At 40.8% G+C, this 19,875-nt stretch overlaps 2 protein-coding genes and 1 non-coding gene across 5 annotated transcripts in view; all 3 read left to right on the top strand.

The window, feature by feature from the left end:
• Window positions 1–10,631, top strand: part of LOC131592581 (ubinuclein-2-like) — a 44,716-nt gene extending 34,085 nt beyond the window's left edge. For 2 of the 3 annotated variants that reach the window (XM_058864165.1, XM_058864163.1), the window contains exons 13-18: window positions 375–417; window positions 1,079–2,617; window positions 5,363–5,446; window positions 6,456–6,702; window positions 7,426–7,515; window positions 8,476–10,631. In XM_058864165.1, the coding sequence (XP_058720148.1) occupies window positions 375–417; window positions 1,079–2,617; window positions 5,363–5,446; window positions 6,456–6,702; window positions 7,426–7,515; window positions 8,476–8,525 (2,053 nt within the window). In that variant the 3' untranslated portion in view covers window positions 8,526–10,631. The remainder of the gene's footprint in view (window positions 1–374; window positions 418–1,078; window positions 2,618–5,362; window positions 5,447–6,455; window positions 6,703–7,425; window positions 7,516–8,475) is intronic. The other variant, XM_058864166.1, reaches the window with a different exon arrangement.
• Window positions 10,632–18,151: 7,520 nt separating this feature from the next.
• Window positions 18,152–18,224, top strand: TRNAR-CCU (transfer RNA arginine (anticodon CCU)). The gene has a single exon. It is a non-coding gene; the product is annotated as a tRNA-Arg (tRNA).
• Window positions 18,225–18,586: 362 nt separating this feature from the next.
• Window positions 18,587–19,155, top strand: LOC131592593 (protein FMC1 homolog). Its single transcript, XM_058864194.1, has 2 exons — window positions 18,587–18,792; window positions 18,884–19,155. The coding sequence occupies exons 1-2, from the start codon at window positions 18,664–18,666 to the stop codon at window positions 19,076–19,078; spliced, it is 324 nt and encodes a 107-aa protein (XP_058720177.1). The 5' UTR covers window positions 18,587–18,663; the 3' UTR covers window positions 19,079–19,155.
• Window positions 19,156–19,875: the final 720 nt, after the last annotated feature.

Raw genomic sequence — 19,875 nt, 5'->3', positions numbered from 1 at the left:
CTTTGCTAAGTAGACAAACTCATAATATTAAGAGGCTGAAATTAATTGATATTTTGAAGTTCCTCTAAATCAGAAAAATAAAACCAGATCTCTAGATATATCCTGATCTATATGTCAGGTCATATCATAAATTCAGTTGATTTTGAGATTAATTTGCATAGAGATAGATGGCCAGAAAATTAATTGATAGTGTGCTATTTTTCTTTTCCTCTATATTTCAAACAACTTTTCATTTCAAGGATGTTTTATTATTAAAGCTGGACTCCTGTAGTCATTATTCTAATTTATTGGAATATAATTAGGGTAACACTTAAAATGAAAATTCCTTGTGTTTTTTTTGATCTTCTGATTCACATTTATCCCTTCTGTTTTAGGGCAAAGAAGAAGGTGATTCTGGCCCCTAAACCCAAAGTGAAGGTAAAAGCCTATTAAGATATCTGAATACACACTTAATGGTCCAATGTTACCATTTGATATAAGCTGGTTCTGCCTCTGATCCTGAAAAATTCTTGCAGAAGGGTTCTGTCCAGCAATGCTTATTGACTTGGTGGTGCATTATTTCCAAGAATGATGCACAAAATACTGCTGTATTAGTCTATTGAAAATTGACTATGAAGAGGTGCTAGTTCCAGTCATGTTTCACATTTTTAGATGTGTGCTTTGTGTGTTTCCAGTTTGTGTTAAATTGGGCAACACCGGAAAACAGTGTGGTTGGAAGGACACCATAGTATAGAGGTCCTCATTTGATGTGATCAGGTGTTGTCTTAATTCAGTAGCAATTTTACTAAGTGATCAGATTAGCTACCCTATTCTGCACAGTTATTGATTGTTCTTCACCATATGGTTAAGTTAACCACTCTGGTTAAGTGGAGCAGCAGTGCTAGATTTTTAAACCCAAATACTGAATTAGCACGCAGGGCTCCAGCACCTAGATATCACAAGGATCTTAATATGAGAATTTCAACAGTAGATCTTTGGTTTGTCTGAATTTACTGAATAAAAGTATTACGCTAACATGACCTTAAATCAATTTCAGAAAGACTGCTAAACCTCATGTTTCCTATCCCTTCATTTTCAGGACTCCAGTCCAAAAAAAGAACAGAAAACTTGTATGTCTTCAGTCAATTCAAGTTGTGCTACTGTACTGAGTTCCAGTGCAGCTGTGTGCACCCCAGCCAGCTCTAGTTGCACAGCAGCTCCAGAGACGATCTGCTTGGATGACTCACTGGATGAGGACCTCTCTTTCCACCCACCCTCACTGGATTCTGTTTCTGATGCTCTGGCAGTTATCAATAATGGTGCCAAGGGATCACCTCTTGGGTCCACCATAGACACACCAACATCCAGACCTCGCCCTGGGCTGAGGGAAGAGAAACTAGCAAGCATTATGAGTAAGTTGCCTCTGGCAACTTCAAAGAAAGTAGAGACCACTCAAACATCCCATTCATCAAGTCTTATTGCTGGTCACACAGGGCCAGTACCAAAGAAACCCCAGGACTTAGTTCACACTGGTATCTCTTCAGGCCTTATTGCTGGATCTTCAATTCAAAATCCCAAGGTTTCCTTAGAGCCTTTGCCAGCCAAACTACTTCAACAAGGACTACAGAGGTCAAGTCAGATCCAAGCTGCTTCCTCCTCTTCTCAGACTCATGTTTCTTCCTCTAAGACTCAAGCAGCTATTTCCACCTCCTCTCAAAGAACCAAGGATGCTAATATCTTGGTATCGTCTGCTGAGGCTCAAGGTGGTACTTCCTCAACATCACAAGTGACAAAGGTGCACCAGCATTCAGCTGTACAACAGAAATATGTATCTCCCTTACAAGCAACTATTAGTAAATCACAGACCAATCCTGTGGTGAAATTGAGTAGTAATCCTAAACTCTCTTGCTCATCACCAGTCATCAAGGCTCAAGATAAGTCTGTAGTGTATCGCCTGCCTTTGTCTAATCCCTCATCCGGAAGTGGCTCTCAAGTGTCTCACCCACTGGTTTCTCGGACAACATCCAGCACCTCTACCTCTAGTAACTATTTAGCCAAGGCTATGGTGTCACAAGTTTCTTCCCAGGGTTTCAAGCCTCCCTTCTCCATGGCTGCCTCTCCCAAACCTGCTGCCTCTCCCAAGCCCACTTCATCTAAGCCCTCTGTGACACCCAAGCCAAATGCATCACCTAAATTTTCATCTAAGTCCACCTCATCCCCCAGGCCTGCAACAACACCCAGTTCTTCCAGTTCAAGTGCACTAGTTTCCCAGAGTAGTCACTCCAGCAACAACCCCCTTCATAAACAGACCAGTGGTGTAAATATCAGCAGGCAGTCTCCCACAGTGAATTTGCTGTCTTCTAATCGCACCTCAGGCCTTCAGCCTGCAAAAAACCCTCAGGCTTCTTCAAAATTGCCCAACTCTTCTCCTTCTGGAACTGTTGGTAAAAATAATCTGGGTGGAGTTGGAATGAATGTACCTGCCAGCAGAGGCAGTAACCTTAACTCAAGTGGAGCTAGTAGGACTAGTCTGTCTGGGGGAGCAGGAAGTGGAACACAGGGTGCTACTAAACAGTTGTCAACTCCACACAGACCATCTTCTGCCTCAGGGTCTCCAGTTGTAGCAGCCAGTGTGCAGGTACGCATCTAACGAGTTTGCATTTGAGCCTTACATAAATGTTTATCACACTTATTGTGTAAACATTCTTACTATATTTTATCTTGATTTGTAAATGTCATAAATTTAATTTTTTACTTTTTTAAGCATTATGCTGATACTGATGAAACTATTTCACACTAAAGAATGTGTATTTCCAGCTGATGTGGAATGCAAGGATCAGTGTGGAACAAATCCTCACTGTAAACTGTTTGTTGGTCTATACCGTGGAAAAGAATTCACTTTTTTTCTTTTAACAGCACTAGAAAAGGTAAGCTTTGTATGACCATATTCTCAGTGGATGTAGTATTTACTTTTATTATTTGATTTGTGAATTCTCTCATATTGACATATTTGTAATGATGGTGGTCATGTAAAAGGTGTCTTCATATGTTTGTTGTCAGGCTTCATGATTAACTGCAAAACTAGAGTTCAGTTGCATGTGGTTGACTGTAATTCAAGACTTGTAATTGTAATTAACACTTGCAAGGGCTTTGCTTTTGTATTTGTGACTATGTGTTTTGTTCTGTAGGATATAGTCGAACTGAATGAGACACCCCGTTAATATATAAATACCCTAGAAAATAAAAGCTTATACTAACACTAGAGATAAGACAAATCAAACAAGACAAATATTTTGAAAATGCTGTTGTTCTAAAACATATAAACCTATTATTTACCCAGAAGACAACTTGCTTTCCCAGCTTGTGTTCTTCTTACTGGGAATGCTTAATTACTGAGATGATTTGATGCTTTTCTATCTCTAGTGTTCTCTATGCTGAAGTCATCAATACTTAAGAAAAGCAGTATTGCTGTAAATTACATTTGGTGTACAGCAAATGAAAAATTTTGTATTATTCTGAACAGCGTACATTGCTGTTGCATGGGAGTGATGTATACTCAAATTCTGGCAATATTTTATAATCTTTTAGTTGGCCATCAAATTCTTCCTAATGCAGCTGAATAACAGGAGGAAGATGATTTTTACAAAACACTTCTATGGTCTTTCATCCTACTGTACTGAAACAGTCAGTAATAAAAGTCTGTCAGGCTCTGACAAAGCATTCACTTATTCTGGTGCTTTGAATGGAGAAAAAAATCCACAACCTGTATGCTGTGTACAGGCCACTGAGGTACCACATTATAGCCATGCCACATAACATCTGGAGAAGAGCTGAACCAAGTACAGTGCAGTTTGAGTACTCTGGAACGTGCCTGGAGGAGACAAAAGGGGCTACAATGAATGGACTGGGAAGAGAGTTATTTCTTCCTGGTGCAGTCAGCAGAATCCAGTGGATGCAATGGCTATGATGTAGAACAAAATGTGAAATGGGTGTGGTAGTGCTTAAAGATGATGGAGAAGGGAAATAAGCAGTGTTGTGTTGGATGATGAGATGAATTCTGTAGTTGAAGGCATGTAATTTTTTTGTTAGAAACACTGATCACCTGAGTAATGAAATACGTTTTGGCCACAGTTCTTCTGAAGAGCACTCAAGTGTGGGGTGTGTGGTGAATAATCAAGCAACATGAGTCCATACTATAATACAGCAAAATAAGGTGTGTTGATATATAGAAAGGGGTAAATCAGCTAGAAGTACTGAGTGGCATATGATATCACTAAAATAATTATTGAGACCTTCCATATGGGTTTTTTTGACACTTCAGAAATTACCTTGATAACCTAAAAACGGTTCAGAAGAACACTATGAAAGAAATCAAAGAAGATAAACCATGGAATAAGGCTGTTGCTGCTGTGCACTGTGAAGCTTAGTCAGTGGAGTACATTCAGAGAAAGATTAGAATTTAATTACCTCCCAGTTCAAGTACTCTAAAGGGGAAGAGATTTGTGATCACAGAGGTTTTTATTTAGCTATAAAGGTCTAAAGGCTGCTGAACTGACATCAGTTCCAGACTAGTTGTTAGGTACAATGTACTAAGAACTTAGTTACTCCTCTTAAAACTTCACATAAGACTGAAACTCCTTTCCTTTAAAGCCTTAGGGATTTAATTCCTATTTGAGATGTTATTAGAAGATGAGAATGGTACCTGCATTGCTTATTTTAATATTCTGGTCTACTTACATTAAAGATGAAACTAGATTATTTAATGTGATAATAAAGGTTTTCTTAACTAGGAAGCTTCCAAGAATTGTTTCCCTCCTTTCCACTTCTGATTGACACAATTATCTACCAGAATACAAGTTTATACCTGCTGAATCCTCACAGAAAGTTACATCTTAAGGACACAAAGCCAAAGAGTACATGTGTAATTCCCTTAAAAAGATCTACCTACCATTAGTACTCGAGCAGAAGCTGGCTTAGACTTCTAAGGATCTGAATGACTCAGATCTACATGACCAGTTCTTTTAAGAACTCATGTACAAGAGTGAAATAGAAACATGTGAACTGCAGTTCCTTTAGGGCATGATCTGTGGCTCTTTTCTTCACTGTACTCTCCTCCTTTTTGAGTAAGCAAGCAAGATCTTGGCAGAGCACTTTACAAAGTTTCTGTTTTCAGGCATTTTACAAATTCACAGTTGCAAAACATTACTGTATGGCTTTTATTTTTTTGCCCTTTACTAGATTACATAAGCAATGAACAGTTGTCATTTTTTTATACATAAGCTTATTATGAAATTAGTACTTTTAAAGGCACAAGAGATTAATAGTATTATGATACTTTTCATTCATTTTCATTTCATTTCATAAGCAACTGTCCTTTCTTTAGCTGCTTTCATCGGAACATCTTAAGACCAAAACTGGTAATAAAAACTTTATCCATGCTAGGAGATTTCATCACTTTGCTTTTCCTGTAAGTTGTTACTACAGAATTCAGTGAAATGTCATTTTCATTTTAAGCTCATGTGTTTATTAAAATAATTTTAAGTCTTGGGTTTAGTTGGAGGCTTGTAAAAATGCACAGATTTGAAATCCTATTCTGTCTGAGTCTTTTTAATTCAAATAACTGCAATATCTGAGTTGAGTCTGGTTCAAAGTGATTTCTATACTAACTGTTTTGTAGTAGATAATTAGAGAACTTACCATTAGCATATGAAATTACTGTATATGTAGTGAAAGAAAGTGTCAATAATGAGCTGATATAATGTTACAGGAGTTAATGCGATTTGGGAGCTGTTGTAGCTAAAATGTTCTGACTAATCTTGCATTTTAATTTTAAAACTGCAGTGAATTTAACTTAATTTTGACATTTAGAGTGAAGAGATTATTTTCCTTTGCTTTTTTCCTTTTCCTCTAACATTAACAAGCACACCTCTACATACGTATGTATGTGTGTATGCATGCATTTTGCTAACCTGACTTCTTAAGTTTGGGGATCCTTACATATGAATCTTAATTTTCAGAATTCATTGTTTCTCTGCAGCCTCTTTAGAAATAATGTTAAGACCCAGATTTGGAAAGGGGGGAGGTGTAATACTGTACTTCTAAAGAACTTCAGCTCTACATTGGATAATTTCATATTATTAATCTAATAGAGGATATTGCATTACATTGTGACTGTAGACCAGTGCATAATTAGAAAGGAGATCAAGGAAATTACCTGTAAGGCTAATGAGAAAAACATGATAGATGAAGCATACTCTTATGTCTGAATCTGCAATATAACTGTGCTTGCTTAGCAAATGAACACTGGGAAGGCTTCCTAGGTGGATAAGTGGATATTCATTAATAGTTGAATATACTTCTCAACAGAGCAACACTTAACAAGGAATAGTTGATTTTTATACCCTTGAAGAATACAATTAAAATATTTAAAAATCTTGAAGTACCGCTCTTTTTTTTCTTTTTTTTTTGTTGCATAGTCAACAGCAGGAGCATCGTTACTGGCTAATGCCTCACCTCTGACTCTCATGGCATCACCCCTGTCTGTAACCAGTCAGAACGTGACGTCTGCACCATTAACTCCTTTTGGGATGCTGGGTGGCCTTGTTCCTGTGACTGTGCCCTTCCAGTTTCCCTTGGAGCTGCTTGGCTTTGGGACAGACACAGCTGGAGCGACAACCACCTCGGGATCTACCTCAGCGGCTTTCCACCACAACCTAACTCAGAGTGAGTGGAATTATGGCACTGTGCTATAAGGAAAGATGTGTCCTTAAAATGGAAATTGAGTAGGGAAGCAATAAAGTCCTGAGACACTCAGATTTGGTTCATGAAAATCCCTACAGGACTGTAAATGGCATTCCTTCATGGATAAAAACTTTCTTTACATAATTACCTAAGTGATATAAATCACCTTTGATAAGCTTAACTTCATTGTTATAGTCACAGTATATGTTTAGTTTTGAATGTACTTTTTTTGGGTTAACTTCTAATACCTTAGTTTTAGAAAAAAGTCTTCAAATGTCAGAGTTGAAATAAGAGGCTTAATATGGTGATTCCTAAAAGTAGCCATAACTCAATCTCAGATATCAAACAGCTCTCTTATGAAGAATTATCAACCAAGATGGCATTTACTTTTTATGATTGCTTATAAAGAAGGTATTTACATTCTTAAGCCATGTAAAATATTGGTTTTTCTTCCAAACAAAATGATATGAAGAATTGCATCCCAGTAGTAAGGCATGTTCCTTGCTCTAACTTTTGACTAATTGTATTTGAATAGGTTTGTCTCTGTCGACTTATTCCAGCCATCAGAATGCTATTAGGTATTTATTCTTTATTTTGGAGATAAGCCTGCTACTACAGCTACACTACAAAAACTCATTTCACGGAAACTGCCTTTCTCCTTAAGATTTATTTTTTTATCTTTGTTCTCCTTATTTCCCCCCCCAGACTTACTGAAGGGTTTACAGCCAGGTGCTCAGCATGCAGCAACGCTGTCTCACTCACCTCTGCCTGCTCACTTGCAGCAAGCTTACACAGGTAAAGATATGATATATTTCTTATTACTTACTTTTAACTTAACTTAAAAGTCAGATTTCTGCCTTAGACTGAAATATAATGTATAAAACCAGTGCTTAGTTTAGAGAAGACATAACATAGAGACAAACTTTGGGAGCAGCTGGCAGAACTTTATTGTAGCAATATTATTGGAACCTGAATGATTTTTTTTTCCTCTACTTTTCTTCAATGTCAGGAACAAAAAAATTTCAAAAATTCCAATACTTAACTGCAGCAATTCTAGAAACTGAAGTGTACAAATTCAGCTGGTGGGGAAAAAATGAATAGTACTTGCTGGACACTAACATGATTGTTTATAGGCACATAAAGTTTTTCCACTAAAAATTTTCATTTCCCCTCTGAAGGAAGAACTGACCTTCAAGCTAAAAGCTTTTTTCATGTTTCTTCTAAGAGTATATTCACATGTGAATGATGGGATGGTTTCTTAATGGAATATCTGCTTTCCTTGGGAATTTTATGCTTGATAGGGGTTGCATATTTTGATTGAAAAGAGAAACTTGAAGCAGTAGATTTTATTTTTCTGTTTGTAAGACTTAGAGCAGGAAAATTTTCAGAAAGCTTTAGAATACACAGTTTAGTGTGTACACCTTTGTCACTCATAGTGTGCTTTCTGGAGGCCAGGAGAAGGAATGGGAAAGGTGGCAGCGGCTTGGAGGGCATTCTTCATTTGAGAGTTCTCAGTACCAAAAAAATTGGGCAGTGTTTTGGTATGAAGCTTGATACATCAGGTTTCAACAACACTATTTCTAATAAATGAACTACAGAGAAGATGCAAAGTCTTCCACCCAGTAAAAACAATATACTTTTTGGTGATGCTAAAGCTGAAGCTGCCAAATTCCCATCTCTCCTACTGTAAGTTACAAAAACAAAAGTTCACTCATGCTTTTGTTCTTCCCTTTTGTTTCTGTCTCTCAACTACAGATGGAGGCCAAAGTAAAGGGGACACTAAGTTACAGCGGAAAAACCAGTGACTTCTGGACAAGCAAGGGAGCTGAAGCAGTTCTGGTTGGCTGACAGAATCTGCCCAGTTGGGAAAGTGCTTATTGTCACAGGGCTGCTGTTTCTGTCAATGTTTACATATTCTGATCCTAAGCACTGTGGTGAGAGGAAGAAGAAAAATAAAACAATACTTGATCAAAGAGAGAAGGAAAAGGAGGACTGGTCCTCCTGGTCATGCAGACTGGTCACAGTTTGATATTGCCTAAAGAAACAACCTTTTTTATCTGCTCTGATTGGCTCTTAAAAGAAATTGATCGTCAAACCCACAGCAGCACCAACATTTTGTTTCTGGGTGAAGTCCAATGAAAAGTGGAAATGGTGAAAGGAGCTAGAATAGGTTTCTCCATTCATTGCGTAAGGTGGATTCATCCTTAGTGCCCAAAGTGCCCAGTGTAAAATTATGTGTAGGTCCTGAGTGTACTATACGGTTGTGGACCAAAGGTTATGTAGAATAGAGATGGTGCTGGGATACTTTGCATTATAATTAAACCTTTAGACAAAAGCAGTTTCCGATAATGGGCATTCATCCAGCTTTAGAAGGCTGTTTGGCTTTAGGGAGCCTACAGATGTATGCAGTCTCAATAGAGAATTGTCTTCAAAAACAGATCTCCTGGTACATCAATATGTGAGACACAGACTATTTGTTTTGATTAATTTTCAGGATTTTTTTAAGTACAAAAGTTCTTATTTAAGGGAGGAAGGGGATGAAAATTCATTCACATGAAAAGAAACCCATATTTTATTGGTCAGACTAGCATTTCTTTCCCACATTTTTAAATCACACTAATGTTTCAGTATTTCCTTTTGTTAAACTTTTTATCTTGTGCTTATTTGCTACTGAAAAGATACTCTATTCATGTCTTTCATAAACCACAACCAGTTCTTTTCTCATTCTCAGGCTTCATCTTTTATCTTACTCCTCCCAGAAGCCATGCATTATATTGATTTGCTAGTTAAAGAAAGCTGATTGTGACCTATTCCAGAGTCAAATTAATACTGCTTCAGGCATTAGCCAAAGAAGAGTCGTTCAAAAGCGACCAGAGGTGCCTTCTCTTCTGGGGGCTGAATGGGTTGTCTCCAGCATTTCCAGCCCCTGCTGGCCTGGGGAGTTTGACCTGAACTCTTTTTACATGGTAGCGCAAGACTGCAGAGCTGGCTTTGTTGTTTTGGTTTTTTTTTTCTTTGATAGCAATACATCAACCAGTTCACATGTAAGATTAGGAAGCATCCGGCACATGTTGCACTTTTGACACTAGGACAGAACTTTGGTGTTGAGTTGCTTGTGCTGTCGGATAAAAGGTGAGAATGGCAGAAATATAAAATTATTTATGACTAAGTAAGTCATAAAGAAAAGGAGCAAATAAACCAGTATGATGCCCTTCTCCTTCAACCCTGAAACATTCCTTTGACCAGAGATGCTGAAATTCTTAGTAAATAGTTTTTCTGGTAGTTTGACTTGAGATTGAACCAGACACTACTGGTTATCTCACACCTTTTAGAGAGACTTTGACCCCTGAATAATGAATCTTCAATGTTTTTTGCTAGATAACTTAGAGCTTGCAGGTTTCTTTTACATGTGATTTATTTTTCTTAGATCAGGCAACAATTTCTTTTCTATTTAGAGCTCATTTTAATTTTATATAAATATATATGCATAAATTTAAAATAATATATATTGTGTATTTAGTATAAAAATGTTGGGTTGAGCTCAGCAATAAATGTTTTTGCACAACACTTCTGTGAAAGACAGATTGGTTTAAGATCCATTAGTTCATAAGTTTCACTCCACAGCATCTGCCAATTAAATGCTTTTTAGCTGGCGCTAATGTTTTGTATATGGTGTGTTGATCAGATAAGCTTGCATCTCCATCCTGGTTTAGAGTTGAAACACATACAGCTATGGAGACCCTGGCATTAATACTGCACGAATTCTGTCAAAATACCATAAGCTATTTAGAGTGCAAGCTTCATCTGATATTTTTTTCTTTTTTTCAGGAAGGGTTGAAGGAAGCCAACTTTTGTTTTTTGAGGCCTAACAGTTCTGGCAGGATGTTAATTGTCTGAACTGTGTCAAACCTGAGAACTTCAATGATGCATGTAGCTAAGGGAGTTGCAGCAGTAAGCCATTGGGCAGCAATATATTTAAAGGACCCTGTCCTAAGAGAGTTCTACCTCTTCTGTGTTTTCCTCATCAAGGCATCCCATTCAAATTGTCATCTTTTGTCTTCATACTTACTGAAATTTTAGACTGGGAGACTTGGAGTCCTTTATAACTACAGCACAAATTCCCTTTCAATATTCCTTTCTTCCTGGAAGTATGCTTCATCTTCAGTTGAAGAGTATTCTCTCTAAATCTTGAGGGTAGGAATAGTCCTGCCTCTGTGTCCTATTGAGCTTCTCAGTCTTGGGAAACAAGTAAACTAATACTTATTGTGGAAATAGATACTAGGATGATGAAAATAAAGATGACCATACATTGTTTGTGACATCAGTTCAAACAACCCTCCCCCCCCCCGCAGCAGGTAACTGTTCTCAGTCATCACACTCCTGTTAGTTATTACTCTCCTGAGTGAATTTGAATGAACCACATTGGGGGTGGGGGATCCTTTACTTGCTGTTTTCTATTCTCCCTGGTTAAACCTAGCAAGGCCAAATCAAAGGAAATAAAAAGGTGGTTCCTAGAGACCTTTGCAGGTAGCATAGACAGGATGGGGAAGATTACTGCAACATTCAAATGCAAAATTAGGTTAATGTTTTACTACTTTCTGCACAGCAGCTCTTCTGAAGACATTTCCCCTCCGCCTCACCCCCTGCCCAGGTTTTTACTACTTTTTAAGGGCCTTTGTTAATAAATAAACTGTAGTTGTACATACTAAATAAACCCTCAGTATTCACAAGCAATAAGAAAGCCAAGCAAAGCTGTCTTTTCCAGGCAGCAGGGCTGAACTTGGTTTGGGGACTGTATATGAGCTAATGTGTCAAGCTCTCTGAAAGCCCCAAACAAATGCAAGCAATAACTTCAAACATAGGTTTTAGATGTTGAAACTGTCTGGGTAGTATTCCCTGCTACGTGATCCAAAGTCCCAAAAACCATGGTAGCTATTTTACATCATTAGAGACTCTTGCAAAGAAAGAAGGCAGGCTAAATGAAAAACAGGCTGCAGAGTTTCCTGATACCTTGGACTATAACTGCAGTGTTCTCCCATTCCAAGACACAAATGGCCTAAGTCACTTTGTCCAGCCTTCTCTGTTGATTTGAGAAACATGTCTAAATGCTGATCAACTGAGTCACAAGTGCGGATGCTGTGGGTTTCACATCTGTTTTCTGCTAATCAGAAGTAACTTTTAATTACTTGGGTTCTGCTTTGTGTTTCAATAAGATCAAAGTTGTCTGATGCACGGATTTAGGGGTGGAACAGGTGCTAAAAGCCTGTTCCTTCCTGCAGTCCCATCACCTGACCCTTCCTCCACACTCCTTCTCCACTTGGTGCAAGACACTTGAGGACATGAAAACAAAGAACTCTGCAACTCTCCCAAGCTGCCATCAGTTGTGCGAACCAGTAACCCTCTGGGAGTCACGCTGGACTCCAACTAACTTTATCACATTTGCTGCTACATTCGTAAAATGAACTTTTGGCTGTATTTATTAGAAGATTTTTAATCTAGTTTACAGATTTTTTTTTGTTTTCTTTTGATTAGCTTTTGCCCACAGTTGGATTAGAATCATTCGGGTGTTTGGGTTGATGGGTTTTTTGGTTTAATTTTTTTATTTGTTTGTTTTTGAGTGAATTGGTGAAAGCACAGTGGTCCCTCTTCTGCTTTTGTTCTGGATTTTTTTGAAGATGGCATTGCAGGAAAAACCTACAGGCAAGCCAAACTGTGGAAGGCTTCCTCCCATACCTAACTTTCATCTTTTGCTGAACTGGGGGGAAAAATCATTAAAGGGACACTTGTTTTTTTGTTTGGGCTTGTTACTTGTTTTGGTTTTGTTTGGTTTTTTTTCATAAAATGAAACCAGAAGGTTAAAGCATTAGGTAAACAACGGATTAATTAACACTTTATGCAATTTTAATTTTATAGAAATTTTAAAAAAGGTTGGTAGACTTTGATTGGTCCAAGCTCTGGTGAAATGGCTGTTACCTTTCATGACTTACTTGATTCAGGCCTTTGTCCTTTTTTTAAGTGCCTTTTTTTTTTTTAATTTTGTTTCCCTACCCTCTTTAAACTTTTCTCAGAGATCCTGAAGTGCTGGGAAGCATTTTGGTGGAAAATCTTAAGCTTGCCAAGATGGCTTTATGCTGTTACACTATTTTTTTTCCCTTTTGTAAAAAAAAAAAAAACAAAACCAAGTGTGTATAATATGTGTAACTTCATAGCTGCTGTACTGTGGCATTGGTTCTGTGTGCTTGTGCATTCTCTCTCACACGCACACACGTGCACACACACACAAGCAATATTCCTGAAAGCTGTTCATCCTTCTCCATTCTCCTGGCTCTGTTAAATGCTACTTCAAAGTTGAACGTTTGTGCAAAGATGGCAGTACAATAAAAGAGTGTGTGCATGAGTGTGCATAAAGGTGCATGAGAGAAAGGAAGTGGCTAATGGGAATGAAACTTCTTGCATTTTTCTCTGAAGGTTTTGAATTTGTTTCATAATTAGGTCATGAGTAAAACATTATGGGCCCTGTTTGGCAACCTTATCAATTACTGGACTGCTTCACACAATGACCGAGTCTGAGGCAGAGATGTGTGGCTGACAGCCCAAGGAGCTGGGGGTTAAATAAAGTTAAAATAGCAGCTTCCAACATATTTGAATTGAGATTAACTATGAGAATCTTATGTGCAGCTGGTCACATCTGTTTGATACCAGTTACTGCAAGGATTCTCATATTTACCAAAGTTGTCGCTTTCCACCATACATCCTATGTAAGAAGGAATTTAGTAGAACCTGCCAAGAGTGCCGCTGCTAATTGAGTTTAAAGCTAGCTATGCTTCACATGCTGCCTAAGTCACTCACCATGACATACTTTTCGAGTTGTACTTCTCAATTTGAGATTTCATTAGTGGTTTCTTCTCTTACTATAGTAAGTTCATGTGTTCTTAGCTGCAGATAAACAGTAACAGTATCTGTGCTTGTTTCCTTGTTCTCAGACAGAATTAGGTATCTGCAATAGATGATCTAGTGATTTTAACAGCTTTGTGCCAGGATCTATCTAACTTATGATTATTATAAACATGAATACCTGAAATTAGCAATTCACTTGTGGACCAAGTGCTAAACTTAAGGTAACATGCATATGCATCACCAGACTGTTCTAGTTCTGTGATCTGCTTCCCCAAGGGAAGATCTAATTTTTGAGTTGCAATATGAAAAGAAAGCATTTATTTTACAGAGTTGGAATGGAACGAGGAGTGTTTCATGGGTGGAGAACCAGTGTGGAAAACAGAAAATACGGTACCAAATATGTTCCTGTGGCAGAGAATAACCTAACTCAGTTCTCGGCTTGTCATTGCATGTTTGGGTTAATCTGTTACGTGAATTAGGCCATAATAGGATTTCTCCTACCAATCGTATGGTGCCAGTCAAAGATAGGACTAGTGCTGGTAGCTCAGCCAGTTGGAGTGGTAGTTGAGGGGGCTTCTTAATCTGTCTTAAGTGCATCAGTGAAGTTACTTCAGTGAAGTTTACCACATCCACCAATTACATTGTTTAATTCCTTTTGAACATACATGCTCTTCATCCTAGGCTGATCTGTGGGATGAGGAATCTACAGCTGGTGATGATGGCTGACTGTTGCAGCCTTTAACAAATGCAACTGTTGTAAACTCCGTCTACTGCTTAAGAAATCACTGCCAAAATAAGCAGCCAGAAGTATGCTTGCCAGGCCACTGGAAAGATAACTGTTGTGTAGGGGAATGCTTTGTTTATAGAAACTTCTGGTGAGGCTTCATCATCCTTTTTCTATGATGCAGTGATCCCTTGCTGCTGTAATAGCCTTTTGGGGCTCTAGAAAGCCCTGGTGCTGCTGTGAGTTATGCTGAGAGATCAACCTGGCCTGGAACTGGCCCAAAACTGGGGAAGTACAAAGATTCCCTGCAACTGTATTTGCACAATGTTAAGTAAAACTGTGCTAATCTTGTCAGTAGTCAAGGATATAGGCCTGTATTTTGTAGCTATTTTTGACAGCTGTAGTTCTACCCCAACTACCATCATGTTTTGTATCTAGAAGTGTATTTCGGTCTCTTCCATTGCTGTCATCTCCTGCTTAAACAATAACCATTAGCTGCTAAGGTTTTCGTTATGGTGAACTAATCCCAGCCAAGCAGTGTACATTACGTTTGGCTCCTGTCATGCACAATGCTAAAAGGATTTTTTTGTTTCTTCCTAGCAATGTGTGCAGATGCATTTTATCAGTAGTCGTATTTGCTACTGTCTATTACCAAGAGAAAAAGAGTGGGAGAGAATCCACCAAAACTAGTCAGGAGATGTCACTATCACAGGCCAAACTGAGCAGTTGCTGAGGCAGACAGAGCTTCAATGAGACCTAGCAGATTTCACCAGAGTGAGGGAAGAAACTTTCTTGTGTTCTCAGCTTTTTCCAGATAAGGCCTTAGTTTAATAGTCACTAATATCAACTATGCAGATAAGTATTTATGTGTTTCAGTGTTACATGCATTCCTTTCCCCAGCTACCCCTAACACATTGAAATTTTACCCAAAGAAAATGGAGTATTTTTGAATGTCTGTAGTGCAGAACTTTTTGCTAAGATGAAAAAAAAATTGTATTTTAAAAAAGAAACCCTTTCACTGGTGCAACATGTAGTGTCAAGTGTCATGAAGTTGCTTGAGAGGGAAGTTAAAATCACTTCTTGTGACAGGTTTTAGTCTGAGAGTTTTTTAGAATATTCAGCTCTCACAATTGGATTAAGAAGCTGCAGAAATATTTTTTAATGTACAGATTGGATTTGGGAAGAAATTCATGAGACATCCCAGGTTTCTTTCCAGCATCAGAAGTGAATTAAGTTAATTTCTCACTGAAATGAAGTTGCTTCTAAACAAGGGGAGTTACCAGCTAAATAAAAACTAAATCACAGTCCCCAGGTATTTCTCACTGGTCTTTTAGTCTTGTTGTATGTAACTACAAATAACAATTTAGCTCAGAGATGAGAACTGTAGTGTGTGTTTTATTGCCGGTGATTCCATCATGTAGCAATTAGTACCATGTTCTTGCATAGTTATCAAGATCTGTACTGGAAGTAGATGGAGAAATTTTATTTTTGGACTACTGTTAAAAAAAAAAGCAACAAAATTAACTACTGCTTTTTACCCCCCAAAAGTCTACTGAGGAGTGCTATATTTTAGCAGTTAAACTAGTATCCTTGTTAATGTGGTTTGTCTCTTGTAGTCTTTTACTGAGAGTTAGAAGCATTTAATGAGTAATCCTTAAAAAGTTCCCATTCTCTAGTTTAAGGTCAGGTGTTTGTAATAAAAGGGCATCTGTGATGATAACTTCTGATGATACAAAATCTCTATGTTCAGAATACTTCATTGGGGAAAAAAAAACAAGTGTGGGTACAAGTCCCTTTAGGCCTGCCTGATAAAAGAGGGTCAGTGAAGAAGAGTGCCCTGCACAGCTAATGGCAGTGGGGATCATCCCCTCAACAGCAGTTTGGCCTCCATGTCCTTTGTTTGGTGTCACTTTTAATATATATATATTTTAGCAAGTTTGGATATAGCCAATTTAATTCTACCTAACTCGCTGTGATTCCCCAGACGATGAAGGAGAAACTGCTTTGCTGCCTTTCAGTGGGGAGCTCAGAACAAAAAAGTTGGAGGAGTTTTTTTTGTTTCGTAACTAATTAATTCATAATTAATTTGTAACTAATTCGTGTTAAATCACAGCTAGAATTCTTTGCATTCCTTGGCTTCAAACAGAGGAGAGCACAGTTACTATAAGATGGCTAACCTGTTCGAGTTGGTGATTCCTGTGATGCTTTACTCAGCCCAGCATGAATTTGTACAAGGTCACCTTCCTCCTTTTAACACTCGCGTGTTCCGGATCATAGGGGCTTAGGGATGGAGAGAGGATCCCAACAGCCTTGTGCTTACCTGATGAGCTCTCCAGGGAAACTGCCCCATGAAATGCTCCCTTCTTGTGACTGCAAGCCTGAACAACCAAACGCAGCTACATTTGGGTGGCAAGCACCACTTTAATTTGGATTTTTTAGGGAGGTGTGTTCCAGTAACTTCAAGGGATACTGTGTTTTAAATGTGTGGTTTCTTTCCTCTCTCCTTTTAAAACTGGACCTGAACACAAGTTTTGAGTTGTTGGGGTATGTTTTTGTTTTGTTTTGGGGTTTGTTTTTTTGTTTGTTTGTTTGTTGGTTTCTTTTTTTGTAATAATCTCAGGACCTGAAAGATTGTAGCATTTAGTGTGTCTTAAAAATGATGTACTGTACCAGCCATGGATTTTGTAAATACACCTGTCTCCCTTTTTTGTATTTTAATTTTTTAAAAGTGTGTAAGGCTCTTTGCGAGAGGAACTGGTGCCTGCTTTATCTCCATCCTGAACTGAAGCAGGAAAAGGAAGAAGCTGCTGCCTCAAAAGCCTGCGTCAGTTCCAAATGCGTATATTGTCCTGGTCAGTTTAATGGCTGTTAGTCTTTTGTTAGTTGGGAAGCCGGTTACTTCCCTCCCTGCACATTCCCAGTTGTGGCTAGCAGAGCCCTGTCAGGGAGGCTAATTTTAACTCTCTTCTGGGTGACTACTTGACGTTTTCACTCCTTCCAGGTACTCAGGTTTCCTATCCCTGAGCAATCCAATGCTTTCAGAGGTCAGGACTATTGGCCCTCTGTGAAAATAACTGGAGAGCATTTCATTTTATCAGTGCTCTGATCCACACACGGTTATGGGGTTCGTATCCTGTGAACCTTGCAGATAACGCTGCCTTCACCTGTTCCGGAAGGGACTTGCCCTTTTCTGCTTTCCTGAAAGGAGCGCAAGCTTTCTTTGGCAGCAGACTTTGCTCTGGGATCCACCCTTGCCAGCAGACCCCCGTTCTGCAGTAGGAGCCTTACTCAATTTGGCGTAGCTGTTCCCTGTCCCTGACTGCGACAGGCTTTTTCATGAGTGTACTTTTCTGTTTTTTTATGTGTCACGTGTCTGTGCTGTATTAAATAAAGAGGAATGTACATATTAGCCCTGTGTCTGTGATTTCTCACAAAAACAAAAATGGGACAAGGTTTCACTTGAAGGGTTGGCCCTCTTGGGGTATTTTGTCCGGTTTTTCTGCTTTGAGGGTGGGGGCCTCCAGCTACCCGGGCAAGGGTAACACTGTGTGCAAGGACCAGCGTTTCGAAACCGCCAAAGGGTGGGTACAGAAGGGAGTGCTCCCCTGCGGACACACCGCGCTGTGCTGAGGCGCAGCCTCGCAACGCCCCGCAGGGACCGCACCCCGGCCCGGCCCCGGCTCCCAGGGGGCCGCGCGGCAGCCGCGCCGGGCGGCGCTGCCCAATCACCGGCCTCCGACACACGCCATAAAAGGAAAGGGGGCGGGGACAAGGGATAAGTAAGCACAGAGCCACCCCGCTCTCGCGGCAGCCCCAGTGGCCTAATGGATAAGGCATTGGCCTCCTAAGCCAGGGATTGTGGGTTCGAGTCCCATCTGGGGTGGGTAATTTTTTTGCACTCGAGCCGCACCGCCTCTCCGCGTGCCTGTGAGCCGCCAGCTGCTTCGGGTCTGCGGCTCCTAAAGCTGCTTCTTGGGCGTCCCCTTCTGGCTCCGGCGGGACCCGAAGCCCCTTTTATACAAAGAGACCCCAGAAACTCGCGGGCACGCGCCCGCGGCCCAGCTCGGTATCCCGCCGTATGATGCGCCTCTCGGAGGGCTCCCGGTGCTCCGGCTCCGTTACCACAGGCCGGCGACAAAGCATAGAGCCCAGCGCGAGGCGTAGGGCGGGCCCGGCGCTGATGGCAATGGCGGGGGAAGGCGCCGGAGAGTAGGAGGAGGCGATCGTTCGCTCGGCGCTCGACTGCCCGCACTGCCGGGGCGCGAGGGCGAGGCCCGGCGGCGGCGCTCGATTGGCCGGCGGGCCCGCGCGCGGGTGGGAAGATGGCGGCGCTGGGAGCCCCGCTGCGCACCCTGCGCGCGCTCCTGCGCGAGCTGCGCCACGCCGCCGGCCGCTCCTATCGCGACAGTCCCGCCTATCGCCACGTGCTCGCGGCCTTCCGCGCGCACCGGGTACGCGCGGGCTTCCCCTACCCACCCCTGACCGGGCAGCCCCCGGGGCTTGGCGAGGCCTCGGGGCCGCCCTGACCGCCGCTCCCCGCAGGTGACCAGCGAGAAGCTGTGCCGGGCCCAGCAGGAGCTGCACTTCCAGGCCGCCACCTACCTGTGCCTGCTCCGCAGCGTCCGGGAGCACGAGGCCCTGCACCGCGAGTACCACGGCAGGGGCGAGCGCTCGCCCCAGGAGGTCGCCGGACTGGTGGGCTTCAGACTGCCTCAGCAGCCGGGAGGGAAGGGCTGAGACGGGACTGCCGTGTTCAGTGTTTATTCCTCAATAAATAAATATTCTAGAGCTACTGGAATTGGCTGGGCTCTCTAGCAGGTGCCGTTTGTCAGCTTTATTATGGTGTGAAAGGCATAACTGGAAACAACCAACCCCCTCTCCCTTTATCAGGCCTCCCAGACACCCATGTCGTCCTTGTGAATGTGTGTTACGGCGGGCACCCACGGAGAGATGGCTTGTGGTGGAAAAACATGTCAGCCTTCACTGCTGAGTTGCTTGTCTAAGAGGTTGCAGGGGTTTGTCGTTCCCCTGCGTGATTCTAAAGTGGTAGGTGAGAGAATTTGTCCCGTGTTTACTGAAGCATTTTCCAGCCATATTCTGTGTATGTGGAATTTGCTACTCTCTCAAGAACAAAGGTCTCTTCTGTGGAGCATCTGTAGATTCTGGCGAGCACTGCAGTAGCACAAACTTCTTCCATCTTAAAAGATATTTTCGGGTTTTTTTCCATGGCGGTGAGTGAGCAGTAACGATTCAGAGAGATGAATTCTTAATGAGTTACATATTTCTCAGTGTCCCTGAGAAGTCGACTGTGTGACTGCCGTCTTCCTGTGCTGCCCTCAGCCACTGAATCTCAGAAAAGCTGAGGGGAACTGACTAGCCAGTCACACGAGGTACACAAACAGGACTGCGTTCCCTCGCTCATCTCACAAATCTGGAATGGCAAGTTTCTTTTTATAAAATAAGGTCTTGAGTTGTTGCTGTTCACAGAAGAGTGTTGAATTGTATGCAAGACACATAAGACATCTATAACAAGA

The sequence above is a fragment of the Poecile atricapillus genome, chromosome Z (assembly GCF_030490865.1).
Source record: "Poecile atricapillus isolate bPoeAtr1 chromosome Z, bPoeAtr1.hap1, whole genome shotgun sequence".
Lineage (NCBI taxonomy): Eukaryota > Metazoa > Chordata > Aves > Passeriformes > Paridae > Poecile > Poecile atricapillus.
This window is presented reverse-complemented; position numbering and strand designations above follow the sequence as displayed.

What these genes read in the sequence shown, in the direction of transcription:
- LOC131592593 (XM_058864194.1), top strand. Translation starts at nt 18,664, where the DNA reads ATGGCGGCGCTGGGAGCCCCGCTGCGCACCCTGCGCGCGCTCCTGCGC. An exon ending in CGGCCTTCCGCGCGCACCGG is followed by an intron (nt 18,793 to 18,883) that starts GTACGCGCGGGC and finishes CGCTCCCCGCAG; the next exon opens with GTGACCAGCGAGAAGCTGTG.